Raw genomic sequence first — 22,500 nt, 5'->3', positions numbered from 1 at the left:
CTAATATGGAATAGGCAAAGCCTAGAAGAGAACATAGAATTCTTCTTACATTCGCTTCTGACTTTACATAAAACTTTTTCACATCTGTATACTTGCCAACTATACCGCAGCTGTAACCTATCAGCTAACATCTGTATACTTGCCAACTATACCGTACATGTAAGTGCCGCACAGCTGATGATTTTGACGCAATTTCCGGTTACTTCGGCCTGGATTCGGGATCAGCGAACAAATAATGTAAATCACGATTAAAAAATATTTTTTGATGATGCGGTAGATACCTTTATTAAAATTAACTTTGGGGGAAAATTAATTGAATAAATAAATGATCACTTCTGGTCAAGAATAAAAGAAATGAAAAGTTCCAGAAAGAGTTTCAAAATCACTCCCGGTAATGTTAAATACTAAATAAACACTTCACCTCGGAAGTATAAAATGAACTTTGAGAAAAAAGTAATTGAATAAATAAATAAACACTTCCGGTCATGATCTCCCGGCATGCATCGTTCCCCATGAAAAAAACCGGAAACAAACAAAAAACGGAAGCAAAATGGTCATACCAACGACACGGATTCACAATTTCCAGGGTATTGTGTTGTTTTTGTTGTTTCCTATTCTCTCATGTGCACGCGCTAAGTAATATTCACAAGATAGAAATAAAACCCAATCGTGTTTATACACCGCACAGCGTTTAACAACAACCGGAAGCAAAAAGTCATAGCTAACGACACGGATTCCAAATAGCCAGGGCTGTTGTTGTTGTTGTTGTTGTTGTTGTTGTTGTTGTTATTTCCTATTCTCTCACGTGCACGCGTTAAGTATTAAGCTCACTTCGTTCGCTATAAAACACATCTTTAGCCTTTTATATTTATACATTTTCCGCCGAAGGTGCAAAAGTTTCAAAACCCGAAATGTAAACGTCGGCATTTATTTTCAAAATATAATTTCGTGCGCGCGTCAAAATGCCGAGTCATCTTTAACCAAACTGCGCAGTCGAAAACTGCGCAGTAGTCCGGTCATGGCGTCTGAGCAGTGGCCAGCATGGTTCAGATTGACTGTGGTTTCTGGGGCGAAGGTGATTGTTAAGAAGTATGTTGGTGGTATAAATTCGAGTGACTGTATTGGTGATTTAATTATGCAACAACTTGACAACGAATATTCTGGCCGAACGATTTCATCAATTCAGTGCATCAGCAGGGATAATTCGCAGGCTCCTCTCGATCGTGCCGATATCTAACATAATCACTGGCGGACATAGGGCTGCAGGCTGTGGGGCGAGGCCACAGATCCCAGATGAGGGGATAAGTGATGAATTATGCTGCATGCTTCGGGCTTTCTGATTAACATATCAATGAGTACATTCCATAATTAATGAATTAATAATTAATGAATCTGGCATACAAAATGTTTTTTCATATCTGACGTTACTTTGTGCAGTGTCACGAAACTTCTGTGGAATTAATAATTAATGAATTTGCTGGCTCTAACGATTTTTCAAACCTCAATATCTCTATAAATACTTGACCAATTTTCATTCTGAAAGTTGCATTATAATCAGTGAAGAATAATCTCCAGGATTATCATAATCTCCGAGAGCTAAGCCTATTTTTTTCGTTTTTTTTCTACAACCGGAAGTGAAATGTCCCCAGAGAGTGGACGGACCGGAAAACCACGTATTGCACTTACTGGTGATTCTGATGTGTTAATCCGGGTACTAAATGAACAATACATATTTATTAATTATCCTAGTGTATCTTTGTGAACTATTTCAATCTAAACGGTCAGTTTGGACTGTTTCACGGTTACCTGAACTGAACATTGAGAACTTGTGGTATTATAGAGATGACCGTCACCCCCACACGGGGGTAATTTTTTAATAATAATAATTTATTATTTTTTCCATGGCCTGGGCTCGTGGAAGAGCGATGACACAATATAACAAAGGGAACAGCAGGAGAAACAAAACAGCAGGGTGGAGGGAGAAAGTAGACGGAGATGGACAAAATGGATACAGGTAATGATGAGGGGTAAGGGAGAACGCATAGGGTGGACAATATGGATACATCAACAAAATTGCGTTTGACCAGTTTGTGATTTTTGTCAAGGTCTGACGAGAGGCGAGAGGCTGCTGCCTGTTTGTCAGAAGGATGAGAGCTGTCACAGCAGAGAGTGGAGTCATCAGCAAAGATATAAAGAGGATTTTCCACAGTGAATGAGATCAATGATAAAGATTAGGAATAATATGGGACCTTGAACACTGGCTTGTGCTACTCCAGCCTTGACAGGGAGAGGAGATGAAAGGTTTATGTTGAGAACCACATGTTGTCTATGAGAGTGGAGGAAGTCAGTAAGTCATGTGTGAAGTTGGCCTTGGATTATATAGGCAGACAGTTTGGAGAGTGGGGCAAGATGCCAAACTGTATCAAAAGCTCGAGATATGTCCAGAGAGATGGTCCTGATCTCATGTCTGATATTGAGGGCCTCCACCATTGTTGGGAGAGTAGAAGCAGCATGTCCAAGGTGGAGTGACCAGGTCTGAATCCGAATTGATTGTCTGAGATGAGGCTGTTGGAGAAAAGGAATGATTTTATGTCAACTGCGTTGATGGATTCCATGACCTTGCTGATGATTGCAAGTACAGTAAGCTGATTGGTCTGTCGTTAAGGGGAATTGTGATGTTGGCTGATTTCCAATTTCCCAGGTGGATATAGGAGACCAGTACAGAAGTGTTAAAAAAAAACAAACAAACTGTGATTATGCCAAGCACGAATGCCGAAGCAGGTCACACTTTATGATCCATGAATAGCGGTGTCTGACTATTTGATCCATATCAACTGTCATTGATGCTCATGCGTTTTTCATGCAGCATCTTTATTCTGGCTCTGTGCTTTGCTCTTGATCCTGATCCTTCATGCCTCCATCTTGAGAAAGGGATAGCGGTGTCTGTATTGAATGATCAATAATTATAATTTGTTTTGTAAAGCTGAAATGCCGAGTATGGATTTGAGTGTAACTTGTAATTCATTATCTGTTACTGATTTTTGTTGTTGTTGTTGTTGTTGTTGTATGCCCTTTTTATTATAGAATAGCTTGTGTGTTTAAAATGTGTGACAAGTATATCCATATTGCAACTTCGCTTCAGTTATGCTTTTGGAGTTGAAGAAATTCCCTTCAATTCTGCTCATTGCTTGTGTTCAACAGCGATAGAATGAAAATATGTGACAACTTTTTCATTTGATTGTGATGTAAAGGTGGTGGTGGTCTAATGTAATGTTTTATGTTGTTCCTGGTTGCTATTTAATGGTCTCATTGTAAGGAATTGTAAGGTTATAAAAACTTTTATACAAATTTAGGAATGGCAAGTGAGTGAATGAATGAATCGAATGACTGGACCAATCGTGTGAGGGACATGGATAACGTCATACAGCCAACTGTCGACCAGACATGGTGCCACCTCGAAAACAAATAGCAGGCAAGATTTATGAAGGTTAAATTTCATACTTAATGGTACATCTCTGCAAAAGAATGAAAGAATGATGCAAAGTGAAGTAGAAAATAGAATTTCACATGAATGTGTCGATGGATATGCCTCCACCCGCATTTGATATCAACTCCCCCTTGTTACGTTTGATCTTAAAGGTGGGAGAGTCAGAGACAGAGTCAAAATGGAGTCTTTTCATCTTTGTATTATCGAGACATTTTGGTCCGTCAAATCGTGGCCGCCTTCGAGTTACATTCATGATCAGATATCTCCAAATGTCCGTAACCTGCACTGTTTCCTGAAGTTATCTTTTTTTTCCAAGCTCTGAAGAGAGGAAAGAGGCTTCATCCTGCCTGTCTGAAGGATGAGGGATGTCATGGCAAAGGGTGGAGTCGTCAGCAAATAGATAAAGGTGATTTTGCAGAGAGTCAGAGAGAGTTCGTTGATGAAGAATAGGAATAGGATTGGGTCCAGAGCACTACTTTGGGGAACTCCAGCCTTAATAGGGAGAGGCGATGAAAGGATTCGGTTGAGAGCCACATATTGGTTACAAGAGTAGAGGATGTCAGTAAGCCAAGAGTGGAGTTGGCTTTGAATGCCATAGGCAGAGAGTTTGGAGAGCAAGGCAGAATGCCGGACTGTATCAAAAGCTCGAGATACGTCTTGAGGCCTCCATCCATTGTTGGGAGAGTTGGAGCAGCATGTTCAATTTAGAGTGACATGGTCTCAATTGGTAAACTGAGATGATGGAGGTCGTAGGAGAAACGGAAGGATTTGGATTTCACATCGACCGCGATGATAGATTACATGGCTTTATGATGATTGAAAGTTAGCTGATAGGTCTAAAGTTGAGGTGGCTGGTCTTTGCACCTTGTTTATATAATGCTGTGATGTTGGCTGATTTCCAAGCAGATGGAAGATTTTTCTTTTGCAGGGGGGGGGGGGTGACAATGTGAAAAGGGCAGAGAGAGGATGCGCAAGAGCAGCAGAGCAGGTTTTTAGGACACGTGAGCTGATGCCCTCCGGTCCAGTTGCAGAATCAGAGTCGAGGGTTGACAGAAACTTCTCCACCTTCTCAGGTGCAAAAGACAGAGTCCAGGAGCAGTTGGGTGCGATTGGGAAGGGTGGGTACAGAGAGCAAGTGGTTGGAGAAACAAGATTTTGAAGCAAACACAGAATTAATGGGTTCGGCATTTGGCCTTTGCACGAGCAGTCAGCTGTGGTGCCATTTGAAGAGCGGGAAGGAATGGAGAGGGAACATACACCAGAGACGGACTTAACAAGGCACCACCAGGTTTTAGAGGAGGGAGACAAGTTTGAAAGTTGAATCTTGTAGTTGGACAGATGACGTTTTCTGGCTCTTCTGAGAGTGGACACCCACTTGCAGGCTTTGTGGAATGAGTTGAGATTGCTTTCAGTCAGGTTTGCTTTCCAGGAAGAGAGGGCTAGTTGTTTCAGAGCAACTGCCTCACCACAGGATTAAGTGTGCCATGGGTGGGAAGAAGCAGAAGGACAGGATAACCGAAGATGCGATAGAATGAATCGCTGCAAAAGAAAGGGAGCAGGTTTGTGGAAGTCAGAAGAATACCTAGACTAAGTTACTATCAGGGGAGGTAGATATATTAGACCAGTCCTGAAGAGAGATGGCTGCTTGCAGTCCCTGCCAATCTGCCTGAGTGACCTGTCAGACTTGCTGGCATCGAGCCAGCTCTCCTGAGAATTTCCAGAAAAATGTTAACCGTCACAAGCATTTTATTCATATTTCTGTTTGTAGTTTTTGTGGATGTCTGCAAATTATGTGGTCAGGCCAAGTGTGTTTTCCATAGAAGTTCCACTTACAAGTCTGAAAACTACCACCCAGCAATGGTTATATCAAAATATTTTCCATAGACATGGTATATTAAAAAAAATACAACTAGATCTTGACTGCCCAGGTGGTACTGATGAGTGAAGTTTCTTGTCTTGACCCATGGCTCATATGTATCCCAATGGCACGGTGCTCTAATCGAGAAATTTGGTTGAGGGCAAGCTTGATAAACATATAAGTTAAGGTGGCTGACAAAAACAAGGTATGTAACAATTGTACCCGATTCTCCAGCACCCACGATTGAAGGAGCTTTTGGTTGTTTTGGGACTGAATGAGGTGGAGATCTTGCATGTCCATCCACACTTCTTGGAGTTGGCTATGCCATCTGTTTTGTGATAATGCCATTGTTTGCTGTGGCAGTTGACATCTCTGTTGAAGATTACGTCCCTGCAATTCATATCGTCAGCACAATTAGAATGCGAGTACGTCTATAAAACCACACAAACACCACCCAAAACTAGACCTGGTAAAGGTCTGCAATTTCTGATTCCTCATTACCTCCACCACCGAAGGCGAAGGAGGTTATGTTTTCACCCCTTTCTGTTTGTTTGTCTGTCTGTCTTTGTATCCAGGATATCACAAAAAGTTGTTGACTGATCCGGATGAAATTTTGTGAACACGGTGGGTGTGTGATGAGGACGAACTGATTCAATTTTGGTGAAGATCCAGATCCGGATCCAACGACTACAATTTTTAAAAGTGATTCTTAACCATTGAGAGGGCCAAAAACTATATGTAGCATGATATTTCAAAAATGTATTGGGCCCGATATGTTCTCGTGGATCAGGCATTACATGGCGGAAGTATGTGCTCTACCGAGTGTGCTTCTAGTTCTAGTTGTTGCTGTAAACCCTTGGCCTGTTTCTCAAACAGGCTGAAGTTCCTCCAATAGTTGCAGTCGCGGCAGCTGTGTAATGTGGTCACAGGAGTCACAGATCAAAATAAGGATCTGGCATGGACTACGACAAGAACGCTCATACTGTGGCCTCCTAATGGATGCCTAAATAGATTGGATGCGTGGAAGGCACTCCCTATTGGTTGGAACCCTTGCAGCAATTGCTGGTGTGAGATGAGGTTCACTGTTACCATTCCAGTGAAGAGGTCCTTAAGGCCCTGTCACACCTTGACGATTTTGCCAGCATATGCCGACGTATGAAAAATTTGTCTAAAACGCTGGCACACGTCGAATACGTTATGGGTAAGTTTTGTATACGTTAAGATCATGCTGAAGTATGCTGGCATACGTCGTAGTACGCCGAGCTCGTCGACAAATTTTGTGCAGGCTCAAAATTTTCCGACGTATGCCAGCGTATGACTCACACGTTCCGCATATGCTGGCCATAAGTTGTAGGCACGTTATGCGATCGTTGACACACGTCGACACACATTACTTGTAAGTTACTCATAAGTCGAAACGTGTCGAGGTAATGTTTAGCGTACCCGAAACATTTCTAACCTATGAGGGCCCTGTCACACCTTGACGTTTTCGCCAGCGTATGGCAACGGATCAAAATGTATGTAAAACGCTGACGCACGCTGAACTATTGATGTTTTTTAAAGTTTTGGGCGTATTCCTAACGAGTTGGACATATGCATAACATATTTGTAACGTACACAGAACGTTTCGATAACTTATAGATAACTTATACCAACGAATGTTTAAGGCCCAGTCACACCTTGACGTTTTAGCCAGCTTATGCCGATTTTTGAAAAATTTCTCTAAAACCCTGGCACACGTCGAATACGTTATGGGTAAGTTTTGGAAACATTGAGAGCACGCTGGAAAACACTGCCATACATCGTAGTACGCTGGCTTTCATCGTTGTACTTTGCGGTTGTCCTCAAATTTTAGCATGCTTGAAATTTTACGACTTATGCAAGCGTATGACTCACAAGTTCCGCTACGCTGGCCATAAGTTGTAGGCACGTTACGCGATCGTTGACACACGTCCACACACATTACTTGTAAGTTACTCATAAGTCGAAACACGTCGAGGTAATGGTTAGCGTCAGTGTTCCAGACTCCCTTTTGTTTTTTTTATTTTTATTTTTTCTTTGGTATGACGGTGATGTTGACACTTCGATTTCTAGTGCGGTTATGATTTAAATCGTTGAGCGGCAGCCTATTAATTATATTATATTATAACCGCACGAGAAATCGAAGTGTCAACATCACCGTCATACCAAAAAAAAAAAAATAATAAAAAAACCAGGGAGTCTGGATCACTGACACCAACCATTACCTTGACGTGTTTCGACTTATGAGTAACTTACAAGTAACTTTTGTCGACGTGTGCCAACGATAGCATATCGTGCGTACAACTTATTCCCATCGCATGCGGAACGTGTGAGGCATATGGCAAGTACGTCGTAAAATTTTTAACACGTTTAAAATTTCAAGATGTACTCCGCTTACTACGACGTATGATAGCGTACTTTAGTGTTCTATTCACGTATACCAAACTTACTCATACCGTATTCGACGTGCGCCAGCGTTTTAGACGCATTTTTCAGAGGTCGGCATACGCTGGCAAGATCGCCAAGGTGTGACTGCGATGTTGACACTTCCATTTCTCCGGCGGTTATGATTTGAATCATTGTGCGGCAGCCTTTTAATAGGCTACGCCACGTGATTGTCGGCGATACGTGCAGCACGCTATGCATAAATTAGACTATCGTTGGACATAGGTTGTGAACGCCGACAACAGGCTAAGCATTCATTGGTGTAAGTTATCGATAAGACAACAAAAATGTTCTGTGTCCATTACTAATATGTTATGCATACGACCAACTCGTTATGAATACGTCCGCATCTTTAAAAAAAACATCAAAAGTTCAGCGTAAGCCAGCGTTTTACATACATTTTGATACGTTGCCATTGCTGGCTAAAACGTCAAGGTGTGACTGGGCCTTTCACGTGTTGGCGGCGTTCACAACCTATGCCCAACGATAGTCTAACTCATGCATAGCGCGCGGCAGCGTATCGCCGACGATCACGTGGCGTAGTCTATTAAAAGGATGCCGCTCGACGATTCAAATCATAACCGCACTAGACATCGAAGTGTCAACATCACCGTCATGCCGAAGAAAACTTCGGAGAATGCTGCAAAGAAGTCTCCTGGCTGTGGCCGTGGACGCGGACGCAAGGACGATCCATCATCACCCACATTAGGACGATCCATCATCACCCACACCCTCCCCATCACACTCACTGACGACTACTGACATGGACCTACCACCACCACTACTACTACTACTACTGATACTACTGACATGGACATCTACTCAACAAGGAGTCTGGAACACTGACGGGTTCCTCCTGTGAAGCCCATTTTTATATACCAATTCCCCTAAACGCTGCCAATACGCCATTATACGGTAGCTGTAAGCTAGAAACACGTTCAGTAAGTTCTGTGGTCATCTGGAAGACGTCAAATATGTCTACATACGTCACTATGCGTTGGAGATACGTTACACATAGGTTCATAGCACGTTACTCATAGGTTAGAAATAAGTTTCGGGTACGCTAGACATTACCTCGACGTGTTTCGACTTATGAGTAACTTAAAAGTGACGCGCGTCAACGATCTCATAACGTGCCTACAACTTATGGCCAACGTATGCGGAACGTGTGAGTCATACGCTGGTATACGTCGAAAAATTTTGAGCATGCTTAAAATATTTCGACAAGCTCGGCATACAATGTATGCCAGCGTGCTTCAGTGTGCTCTTAACGTATACAAAATTTACCCATGACGTATTCGACGTGTGCTAGCGTATTCGCCAAATTTTTCATACGTCGGCATACGCTGGCTAAAACGTCAAGGTGTGACAGGGCATGATGGTGATGTTGACACTTCGATGTCTCGTGCGGTTATGATTTGAATCGTCGAGCGGCAGCCTTTTAATAGGCTATGCCACGTGATCGTCGGCGATACGCTGCCGCGCTATGCATAAGTTAGACTATCGTTGGGCATAAGTTGTGAATGCCGACAACATGCTAAGCATTCGTTGGTATATGTTATCTATAAGTTATCGAAACGTTCTGTGTACGTTACTAATACATTATGCATACATCCGACTCGTTATGAATACGCCAAAAATTGAAAAAAACATCAATAGTTGAGCATACGCCAGCGTTTTACATACATTTTGATACGTTGCCATACGCTGGCTAAAACGTCAAGGTGTGATTAGGGCCCCTTGTGGTCGTTATGCCATATGGTACAGCTTGCTCGCTCAGTTCTTGAGGGTATCCATTCCGTATGATGATGCACATTGATTTCCAGTTATTGTTTGACTATGCATGCTGGTCTTTCTTGTTTGTTAGATGCACGTGTTTTTGTTTGACAATGTGCTTCTGTCTTTTGACTTAAGTGCACATGTACACTCGATGGCAAAAAGTTCCACCAGGAATGACCCAATATCAAATGATGAGTTTAATTGATTTTCCCTGTTTTTACCCCTGTGACATTACGTCACCACCCCATGGGGAATGAACCAGGCGTCAAGTCCAAAAAATCGTGACATATTTCATGTGTCCCCCCAATGTTGATTGCATATCCAAAGTTTTATTTTTCAGTTGTGCCCGTAATTGGATTTTTGGGGTATTCGACCTTTTGACCCCACCCCATGGTTGCGGCCAAAACAACACTTCTCTTGCCCATTCTTGCTATGTGGTGATCTTAACGACCAAGTTTGGGGGAATTCTGTCCAACTGTTTAGGAGGAGATGGTGTGACACACAAATCGACAGACAGACAGACGTAGCCAACCACAATACCCCCCAATTTTTTTCAAAAAGTGTGAGGATAAAAATATAAGGTTGTCTCATTAGGCCAGTGATCCAAAAACACTTGCATGGATTGATTCTCAGGTAATGGTTTGGGTTTATGAAAATATCCCCTTGCCACTCCATCCACTTTGTGCTTTGCTAAAAACGTTGGCTGGTCAACCTGTGGACTGCAGTTTAGCAGCTGACACTGCTCGTTTGCTGTGGGCGGTTCCCTTTCATAGGCTCCGCCCACTCCCTCCAGATGGCAGCTTAAGCTGGTAAGTTGTGTCTTTTTACAATTAAAAAAAACACACAAACTCACACACTACACTGTCTGTCAGCAAATCGTGCAGTACAGTTTTATGTACACGGAGAATCTCGACCTCCTCAGGAAGTTCTAGGATATGGGATGGCCGGGCATATTTCTCAGGTTTTTGATTTCACCTGTTTCAGGTCGTGTCGGTTGAATATGGTATTTTGAGAAAGCTAATTTTGTTGTTTCATTTGTAGCCACCGAGGATATTGGTTTATTTCATGCCTGCAGGATGGATTCGACAATTTGACATTCACTTGACGCAGTGACCACTTTGTGCATGCTGAGAGGGTACAGGTTGGCAAAAGTGTGCTGACAAAGTAACTCAGGGGTCGCTGGGTTGGATGTACGTTTGGAATTTGTAATTATTCATGCAACTGGCGTGAAATACCCTTGATGTACGATCGTTTGTGTGACATTGTCGAGCTGCACGTTGAACAATGCCACCAATTATCTCGTTTATTCCACTGCCATGTGATTATTTTAAATGTAATCAGTGGTGTGGCATTGCTTTCCATCACAGCTGATGGGCGAAGATAGGATTTCGAATCGGGTGGCTAGTTGGTTTGTTTTCCAAGCACAACCAGCGAGAATTGATCAAACTTGCTTGAGATTATTTTTTTAATTAACCTCCAAGTTTTTTTTTTTTTCGCCGTAGTTCGTTTTCGTTAGATACTGCTCATTAATCAGCTGCTTGTCTTTGCTGTGCTGCAGAAGGCACCATGTGTTGCTTGCATGCATTTTGTGGACAGGGAGGAGGTGTGTGGGCGGTTGGGGGGAAAAGGGTGGGCTTCATAATAATGGTGGATCCCAAAAGATTAATGATCAGAGGCATCTTGTACAGGCAGGATGATTGAGGGCATTGCTGTGTGTGTTGCACATTGTGAGCAATAGCTCATCGCAGCAGGCTTGGCATAAAGTGCTCATGTGTTGTTACCGACATAACTTCCTCAGTGAACGAGGATGTAGTTTAGCCGTGCCAGTTTCGGGCTGCTGATGAATGCATTACCCTCCAGTATTTTCACAAATGTGAAAAATGCAACATCGACACGGAGTTTGGTCAATGGCTCACCCTAGCTAATGGAATTTAATGTAATTGGCTTTAAATCTTGTGTGTCAGAGGGTTTTGATGTGTCCTAAAGGTTATATGATCATGTCTGATGTGTCCATATAGAAAATATAGTTTGTAAACATTTTTTTATTTATCGTAAAATATTGCACTTCTCTTGCACGGCATGATTTCTTTGGAATACCAACAGTTTTTGGGGTTTGTATCGGATATATTAGAGTCTGAGTTCCCTGATTTAGTATACAGTATTTGCCATAATGCTAACCTGGATTTATATTGGTTCACGAGTCAATAAGTGACCACTATATTTGTTATTGGTGTGAGTCTGTCTGTCTGTCTGTCTGTCTGTCTGTTGAGTCGTCGATGTAGTCGAAAAATTTTTCTTTTTTGAGATTTGTTCGACCCTTATTATCAGTACTTAACATGGCGATTTCGATGAAATTTGGTTGGTAGGTTCATACCATGACCTAGTTGTGTGCAAATGAGAACCGTTGCTATGGGCACCACCGTTGCCTAGCAAAGGGACTGAAATTTTTGAAAAATCTTAAAAAATTAATTTTTTCGAAATTCAAAAATCGGGCCATGAGCGACTGTGGGCAGTACATTCAGCCATATTGTCAAAAATTTCCAGCCAGATCCTATGAAAACTGTCGGAGAAGATGGACTTTGAATGAACCCTGGTCGAAAACAATAAAAAAACGAAGTTCGTTATATCTCAGAGACTATAAGTCAGATATACATGAAACTGGTATGGTAGGTTCATGGTATGTCCTAGTTATGTGTGAGAAAGAACCGTTGCTATGGACCCCTCCGTTGCCTAGCAACGGCCGAAAAACCTCTAAGTGTGGGGGTATTTTAACGAAAAAACAATCTGCAGCATTAACCCTTGAAGCTGGAATCACGAATTTTATTGTGCTTAATCCTCAGGTCATTCCCCATCGAACGGGCGCATCGCGTCAGGTTCTATTGGGTAGTCGACTACCCATGTCCGCCTACTGGCTTGTCTGTCTGTCTGTCTGTCCCGAGCATAGCTCCGTGGGTTTTGATCCGATCCTGATAAAATTTGGGTGGGAGGTTTATATCATGATCTAGTTGTGTTTTCCTGAGAATGGGCGTGGTGCGCCCATTATGTGCAGAGCCACGCCCCAAAAAACGTGTTTCTAGGGGGTAGCTGATTTCAATTTACATCTTCTCCGAGGGGGTTTGTCGAATCTGGCAGGGGTTTCAGTATTTGGTTAGCCCAATGGCACCTGCATAGCCCCACGGAGCTCGATTTTTTTTTTTTTTTTTTTTTTTTTTTTTTCATTTTCGTCACAAGGTCACGAACTTAGAAAATTGCGAATTTTGACATAAAAATCATACGACTGCCCAAACTTTGAGAGCTTGGATGACAATATTTTTGATGCATCATCTTGAGGTCATTCCCCACCTAAAGTCTTGAAACCATTTTGCTCTATCTCGAACACCTTGCCCGTGGCGCCCCCTTCGTTTGTTTTTACGCTGATTTCATCAAAGTATGGATAATCCAAGGAGTGCGAAATGCCATATAGCCTATATGATGTTATATTGTTCCTGGAATGTTCCAGAGGAAGTTTTATCACCAAAGGTCATAATCCTTGACCTTTGACCTTTAAAGTTCACAAAGGTCAAATTTTCAAAGTTGTGGCAATCAAACCGGGTTTTCGACCTTCTTCGACAAACTAACTCCAATAAGCGATAGCACGTATCCTGTTTCCTTATTTTAATGTCCACAACATTGTTTTATGACCTTTAAAGGTTATGCAAAGGTCAAATTTTGAAAGTTGTTGAAAGAAACCGGGTTTTCTACATTTTGCAGCTAATAACCTGTCATTCGTACCACATCATTTTGATCATTTTTATAACTTGGTCAAAAATTATCACATTGTCTCATCCTTGACTTCTGAAACAATCTACATCGTCAAATACCGCTCGTGAACCATTGCCGTCTCCAGACTTGTTTATTTTTATTTTTATTTTTAAGAAATCGACAAAATCCAGAAGGTGAGCAATTCTGCTTCCTTTTATCTACCATCTGCCCAAAGGATCATGAATTGACACGTGATCTGTCGTTACTGGTTCACCATGTTATTCCTATTTATCCTTCACGTGTATTCTCCCAAAGTACTGAATGTGGGAAGTTTTTTTTGGTTTTGCTCGACTGGATATAGTCATTTTGGTCATTGTTCTTGGTCATTGTTCAGTACTCACATCTTAACATCTTTTCAGTCAGAAAGATGAAATGATTTCCATAACATTATTATGAATCACTTTCCCTTGAGATTTTTTGGAGTTAAGGTTTTTCCTTTAGTTGTTTTTTTCACATCTTATGTTTTTTTTTCCTACACAGTGCTTGATTTTTTTGGATGACCCACAAGCTATTAGTGACATTCTGGACAAGCTTGTGAAGGAAGACAACATCCTGATGGCCTACCAGATCTGTTTTGACCTCTATGAAAGCGCAAGCCAGCAACTGCTAACTGCAATCGCGAGGAACCTCGGTGCTGCTGCTCCGACGCTGTTACCCTCCACCCCAGGCTCCACCAATGCTGGCACCGTGTCACCCACAGATGGGGAGAGGTGAGCATGCTCAAATGTAATCAAACAAAATATCTGTTATGTATAGAACATTCTGGGTGTACGTATTGTGTAAGTTAATGGGAGTTTTCTAATTTCCACACACTTTTGTGTGCTCATTGGGTATTATTAATGATTGTCAATTATCTGCCAAAATAAATGTTTGTCCCATCATCTTTGCATCCCATCAGTCACATTTTTTGATTGTGCACGTTAAATGATTTATCTCTTGGCTTTTTGCCACACTTTTCAAAATGGGACGCCTGGCTCTGCTTGAGACACAGCTGGGATGTATATGTGTGTGCATTGGCAAGAACATCGAGTGTTCTCTGCTGTAATCCAGGGAACCAAATACTTGTTATGGTTCTGTTTCAAGCTGTGCAAATAATATAAATATCTGACATTGATGAATGATAACCCGATTTATGTTCTTTGGAGGCGGTCTGATTGTTATTCTACTTGAATCCACACTGACCGTGATAGCCTGAAGTTGTCTTGCCTTGAGAGGTGCCATACTTGTGAGATTGCGATATTCCTTGGAGAAAGGCAGCAAATATACCAACTCTCATGATCCACTCGTGTGCATCTCTCCCCCCACCTTCATGTGTAAAACAGTTTTCTTTATCGATTTTGTTAATGACATCTCACCCACCCTCCCCCCCCATCTTCACTCTCATCCTGCCCCCTTCCAACTTTCCTCTCGCTCTGTCCCCTCACACTGGTTAGAAATATATGATATACATTAAATGAAAGAAACACACTGCCCCGAGATATGTGACATGACACTGACATCCTGCACATAAATAATGCCAGGTTTGGTGTGTGTGTATGTATGTACAGTACGTATGTATGTTTATATATTGGATGTGTCCACCCCCCTGAGTTAATACTTGGTGGAAGCACCTTTGACAGCAATTACAGCTGTGAGTCTGTTGGGATAGGTCTCTACCAACTTTGCACACCTTGATTGTGCAATATTTGCCCATTCTTCTGCACAAAATTGTTCAAGCTCAGTCACGTTTCATGGGGAGCGTTTATGGACAGCAATCTTCACGTCATGCAACGGGTTTTTGATTGGATTTTGGTCGGGGCTCTGACTTGGCCACTCAAGGACATTTCTTTTTTAAATTTTATTCCTTAGCCACTCCAATGCAGCTTTAGCTGTGTGCTTCGGGTTGTTGATATGCTGAAAGGTGCATTTCCGTCTCAATTTCAGCTTTCTTGTAGAGGTCAGCAGTTTTTTTGAGGATTTTTCTGGATTTTGCTCCATCCATTTTCCCTTCTATCCTGAAAAGTGCCCCAGTCCCTGCTGATGAGAAGCATCCCTATAACAAGTTGCTGCTACCACCATGCTTCATAGTCAGGATGGTATTTTTTGGGTGATGTGCTGTGTTGGTTTTGCGTGAAACATAACATTTTGCATTTCGGCCAAAAAGTCTCATCTTGGTTTCATCAGACCACAAACCTTTGCCGCATGGCTTGAGAATCTCGAGTGGTTTTTTTGCATACCTCAAATGGGACTCAAGGTGGGCTTTTTTGAGTAATGGCTTCCTTCTTGCCATCCTCCCGTACAAGCCAGACTTGTGGAGTGCTTGGGACATTATTGTCACATGCACACAGTGACCAGTCTTTGCCATAAAGGCATGTAGCTCTTTCAAAGTTACCATTGGCTTCTTGTTGGCCTTTCTGATCAGTCTCCTCCTTGCTTGCTCATCCATTTTAGAAGGACGGCCTAATCTAGGCTGAGTCTTGGTGGTGCCATACGCCTTCCACTTCTTCATGGTTGTCTTGACTGTGCTCCAATCGATATTCAAGGGCTTTTAAATATTTATATGCCCTTTTCTGATCTGTGCCTTTCCACAACTTTATCCCAGAGGTCTTTTGAAAGCTCCTTGGTGCTCATTGTTGAGGTTTTGCTGTGAAATGCACTACCCAGCAGAGGAAACCTACAGGAACAGCTGATTTAACTTGAAGATAATCATAATCACGATGATTGTACTCAGGTGGAGACCAATTAAATTGGTGGTGATTTTGAAGGTGATTGGTTACACCTCAGCTACTTTACAATTGATGTTATAAAGGGGTGGACACTTATCCAACCAAGATATTCCAGTTTTGTATGTTTAATGTATTTTCTGGAATTTATAGAATTTGTTTTTCACTTGGAAGTTGAGAGTTATGATGTGTAAATAATGGTGGAAGAAGTCTATTTTTAATTTCATGCAATTTTATTCCAGGTTATAAGGCAACAGAAGGTGAAAATTTTGAAAGGGGGTGCAGACTTTTTCTTTTGGCACTGCAATATATATATATATATATATATATATATATATATATATATATATATATATATATATATATATATACATATACATATATATATATATATATATACATATACATATATATATATATATATATATACATATATATATATATATATATATATATATATATATATATATATATATATATATATATATATATATATATATATATATATATATATATATATATATATATATATATATATATATATATATATATATATATATATATATATATATATATATATATATATATATATATATATATATATATATATATATATATATATATATATATATATATATATATATATATATATATATATATATATATATATATATATATATATATATATATATATATATATATATATATATATATATATATATATATATATATATATATATACACATATATATATATATATATATATATATATATATATATATATATATATATATATATATATATATATATATATATATATATATATATATATATATATATATATATATATATATATATATGAATATATGAACGCAAACAGCCACTACCTTTACCTTCACAACTCCATCCCGCAAACATCGCATCACCGCCGTTCCCAAACGACACCATAACCATCAAACCACCACCGAAAACCCTCCACCACCTTCGCCTTTACCTTCACGAATTCATCCCACATCATCGCTTCACGGCCATTCCCGCACCACCTGTGAACACCGAACGCACCGAGCCGCGAGCGCGAATGGAGGCCTTTCCGAGGGAAAATTCGGATCATGAATGCTTCACGCCCACTTCTCCTCCGTCCAATTGGCGAGCGCGGGGCGGCTTGGCCCTGCCATCAAGCGTGTGTATGTGAAGTCCGCATATGCAAATTTTAAGATCAGGAGAGGTTCACGCCCATTTTTTCCCGACCAATGGCTGACCGGCGTGGCCCCGCCTCCGATCGCGTTCTGATCCTAAAATTTGCATATTGGCTGCTCGTGCCGCCTATAAAAAGGCGAGCGCAAGGCGAATTAGAGAGAAGAATTGGGTTTTGGAGTTGCTTTTAGGAGAGTGTGGAACTGAGAAGAGGGGAGGAGAGAGTGTCGTCGAGAGAGTTGGGTTTTGGAGTTGCTTTGAGGAGAGTGTGGAACTGGGGGAGTTGAGCGGCGAGTTGGGTTTTGGAGTTGCTTGGAGAGTGTCGTCGAGAGGTTGCTCTTGGGGCACAAGGAGCGTTGCGTTGGCGGAGTGGAGTCGAGTGCACGCGGTGGAACTGCAAGCAAGGGAGCTCGGGTCCGAGGCAAGAAGGATGGCGGTCGGTGACTAGGTTGCGGTGTGGGGGATCGCTCGTCTCGTCGCGGGACCCAAGCCAGCCAGCCACTCCCCTCCCCCAGGGCATCAACAATTCCCCCTTTCCCCCGCGCTGAGATAGTGCAAAAGGGGGCCCCGTTCCCACCCCACCCCAAACGTGGTGCCAACGAAACCCGCCAAGGGCACGGAGTCGGGGCACAGCGGCGCGGCCACATTTGCGGCTTGCCCGCCAACGCGTTACGAGGACGCGGGTAAGACCTCCCCGGTCTCGCGGACCTGGCCGCTCCTCCAGGTCACGCGCACATTTGGCCTACAGGCCTGTCTGCCTCCTTGTCTGTGAGGGTGGCTTCTTTCCTTTGCTTTTGTGTAAATGTGTGTTGACGCCATCTGTAAAGTAGAACTGTATAAGTGTTGCCGTGTGTACGCGTTAGTCGGTTGTATTTCATTTGCTTTATGTGCATTTTGCTTTTTGTGTATGGCTGTATATACGTGCTTTCCGTGTGTCGCGTAATAAAGTGCTTGCATGTTGAACTGTGCCCGTTTCGCTTTGTCTTTTCTCTATTGACTCTCCATCCTGCTTCACGTAAGGGGTTCGTAGTGGGTGCAAAACGCCTGGTAAATAATCTGAACCGTCGAGGTCGACGATAACACCGCTCGGTTATCCCGAAAGTACGGAACGGGCCGCCCAAGAGGCTTGTGTCCGGAGTCGACCTGCGGCGAGGTACAATTGCCTGGTTTACCATCCGCGTGGGTACTTAGGTAGGTCGAGTTTGGCGAACAACCTTATCCCACGCGGGTGGCCGATTGGCACGATTGTGGTGAGGTCGAAAGGCCCACCCGTGACTTGCTCCCGGCGTTGGTCCGAGAGGGTCACGACAGAATTGTCCGTCCGGTGGGCGACGTGCCGCGATTCGAGTTACGTGGCCGTTCACACGCTGGCGGGCGTGAATTCGCAACAATATATATATATATATATATATATATATATATATATATATATATATATATATATATATATATATATATATATATATATATATATATATATATATATATATATATATATACATATATATATATAATATGGGCAATTCCGCAGTTGGAGGGACATGACCCTAAAATTTCAATTTGTTTTTTCCTTGATTTTTGTGTGTGATTTACGAAAGGACACATTGATGATTCAGGAAAAAATATTTTTCAGGGTATATTGATAGTTTTAGGTGGTGAATTCACCAATTTTGAACAAGAATTGTTCCAGATAAATTTTATCAGCAAAATCTCCATAATGGCAAAGAAGATATCTAGTCAAATTAAATGCCATTTTCTTACCAAAAATATTGAATTCATAGAGGCAGTGTAGTGCTTTCATGGATATATTAAGTAAAATCAACCTACATGTCTTCAAAATGCAAACATGTGTGCATTTCCCAACCCCTAGAAAGTCATGTAACGTTACTAACCGAAAAGTGAAATTATTTACCTCCAGAGTGTATAAAGTGTCTATGAATGATAATATTTCAATTTTTCCTGCTGTGTCCAATGACTAATTGAAATATATAAATAAGTATTACTTGTCATGATAGAAGTTAGAAATAACAGCATTCAAAATGTGTAACGTTACTAACCATGTAACGTTACTAACCAGCCTTTGTGTATTGTAACGTTACTAACCATGAAATAAGTGAATAAGACTCGAATAGACAGGTCCTGGTCAAGACAAAAGTGACAGTAAGACAACAGAGGGCAGTATGAAGACAGTGGGGGGGGGGGGGTAAATTGGGACATGGGAAGGGACCCGTTGATGGAATCGGTGGGTCAGCCAAGCGTTTTGTGTGGGACAAGGTGAGAACACGTAAACATACTGTAACTGATGCAAAGAATTTTGCAGAAGCTGCAAGTACCATGAAGAATGTGTCTGTTCGTGAGATTACTTCCAGTGAGATCGCAAAGAGGAACGAGAAGCTGAACCTTGATGTCATCTTCAGTGAAGCCAAGGCCATTACTAGCATAGCAAAGATGCACTTCTTCAAAGTGGTAAATGACGAGGTGGTAGCCTATGTCCTGAGCAGAGACAAGCACGATGAGGCAACCCAGAGCAGCAGTGAGACCATTGCAGCAGTGGGAGACTGGTTCATAGTTGAGTACGATGGAAAACAATTTCCAGAAGTTCTTGCTGTACGAGATGGAGAGTTCCAGGTGTCAGTAATGGCACATGTCGGGAAGTACTGGAAATGGCCTTCAACTAGGGATGCTATTTTCTACATGAGACACCAGATGATTGCCCCGTTGGATGCACCAGAAGTAGTGAACAATCGAGGCCATTTCAAATTTTCTGTCCCAATTTGAAATTATTGTACGGTGGTTTGTCAGGTGTAATTACATTTCAGGTACAGCGAATAGACTTTTGTTTTCACGTCAATGCAGAGATACGTTCAAAGTGGTCTAAAGAAAAAAAAAACATATCACATATCTCTAGACTTGAATAAACATGAATTCAAATACTATGATGTAAACTACTGTCACATTATCAAATGTTGCATTATGGCCATACACTGTACATACTACATACCGGTACATTAGTTTTTGCTCTTTGGTTTCTTTCCCCTATATGAAAGGTACTCTTGAATGAGGAACACATACAATATGTACTGTTTTGTTCAACTTGTGAATTCCAGTGAATCACGATGAACTGTGATCAGCATAGTTATGGATCTGTGGATATCACTTGACCCAGTCTTTAAAGTGGTACTCTTTTGTTGTTTGTAATTTATTGTAACTTTTTCTTGTCTTTTTTAACACATATGTAATTTGTACCATTGGACAAGTACAATGACACTATACTGCTTGAGTTTGGTGATTGAAATAAGAGTTTCATGTCTTATCTGATGTTTTTTTAGCTTATTTCACATTCTCTTGAGGAAAAATGTAATGATTTGAGGTTAAACATAATTCTGTGAGTCATTGTTAATCACTGGACAAAGTGTAACGTTACTAACCGTAACGTTACTAACCATGATTTTTGTTCCTAATTTTCAAACAAAGCTAGAATGAGAAAGGATATTTAGGGTAGCTATTGCCCTTAAAGCTAGAAATGAAAAAATAGAGTTGATATGTTTCAAGCTATACCAATTTTAGCAAACTTTTCATTCAAAGATGCTCATCAATTTTTCATGTCCTTTTTTTGTAACGTTACTAACCGGCATTAAAAGCAGTTCTTTCTTCTAGAATGCTTCATGAAATGATTTCATTCTTTGCTCTGTTCTACGTCTAGACTAGGTTGATCTCTGGTGACATTAATGAGACTTTACATCCACAGATAGAGAAAGGACTCTTATCTAAATAATGAGAATGTCCCTAAAATGTAACGTTGCTAACTGCGGAATTGCCAATATATATATATATATATATATATATATATATATATATATATATATATATATATATATATATATATATATATATATATATATATATATCTGGATATATAAATAAAAAGCCTGGTGTTGGCGCAGTGGTTTGGGCAGCGGCTTGGGATCCAAAAGGTCCTGAGTTCAAGCCCCGTTGGACCACTGAATTAATACACCAGGGGGTTGACTCAGCCTGTCATCCTTCTGAGGTCGTCGAAATGAGTACCAGTGTACTGGGCCGGTGTATACCCCGGTTAAATAGGTGTACCATATCCAGGTGCCAAAAGAGGCGACCAGGGTTGCGTCAGGAAGGGCATCCGGCGTAAAACATGTGCCAAATCACTATGCGGATCATACGGATGATCCGCTGTGGCGACCCCTAACGGGAGCAGCCGGAAGAAGAAGAAGAAGAAGATGTATCTATGTGTATATATATATATATATATATATATATATATATATATATATATATATATATATATATATATATGTATATATATATATATATATATATATATATATATATATATATATATATATATATATATATATATATATATATATATATATATATATATATATATATATATATATATATATATATATATATATAGATATAGATATAGATATAGATATATATATATAGATATATATATATATATATATATATATATATATATATATATATATAGATATATATATAGATATATATATAACTAAAAATAGGCAGCTCAGGATACATTTGTACGAAGAGTAAAAGAATAATAAATGTCTTTATTAATACACTGATATTTCAGAAACCACTCTCTTCCGTCGTCAGAGGTTAAAAAAAGTTCTTAAAACACTGCACTTGCAGAGACGTGAACTGTACTTATCTCCAACGGGAACGGCTGCGTCACGACCGGGCTGCGAGGGGGACCAATCAGCGTGAGGTTTGGGATGGATTTAATAAAGAGAGTGGGATTGGAGGGTGGATTTGCTTCAGGATTCGATGTTTTGGTCACTGGTTCAGTGTCACTTTCACTGGTGGACTTGTGCCTCCCATCCACATACTTCTGCTTCGGTGGTCAAATTTACCACCAATACCAAGGTACACTCATAGGATCTCAGGCTTGATCGCAGAGCGAGAAATGCAACATTTTGATCAACAGGCATTATAGGGTGAGAGCATGCCCAAACATTGGCTCCACTATGTGGATGACACTTTCACAATCATCAAAAGAGACAGCTTTGACAGGTTCCAAACCCACCTTAACAGCATCATACCTGCCATGCAGTTTACACATGAACTCGAACAATCCGGCTTCATTGCTTTTCTGAATGTGGGCGTCACTCGCACAACGACCTGTGCTTGAGCACCCAGGTGTACCGCAA

The 22,500-nt window shown here is 40.9% G+C and overlaps 1 protein-coding gene across 1 annotated transcript in view; it reads left to right on the top strand.

Moving 5' to 3' along the window:
• PSMD1 (proteasome 26S subunit, non-ATPase 1) overlaps positions 1-22,500 on the top strand; it is a 294,517-nt gene that overhangs the window by 26,296 nt on the left and 245,721 nt on the right. Inside the window, exon 7 of the mRNA XM_085887953.1 lies at positions 13,872-14,101. Coding sequence (XP_085744079.1) covers positions 13,872-14,101 — 230 coding nt within the window. The remainder of the gene's footprint in view (positions 1-13,871; positions 14,102-22,500) is intronic.

The sequence above is a fragment of the Eptatretus burgeri genome, chromosome 7 (assembly GCF_056783735.1).
Source record: "Eptatretus burgeri isolate ZD-2024b chromosome 7, Ebu_testis_v1, whole genome shotgun sequence".
In the NCBI taxonomy this organism is placed as follows: Eukaryota; Metazoa; Chordata; class Myxini; order Myxiniformes; family Myxinidae; genus Eptatretus; species Eptatretus burgeri.
Note: the sequence above shows the minus strand (reverse complement) of the source record. Positions and strands in the feature narration are given on the sequence as shown.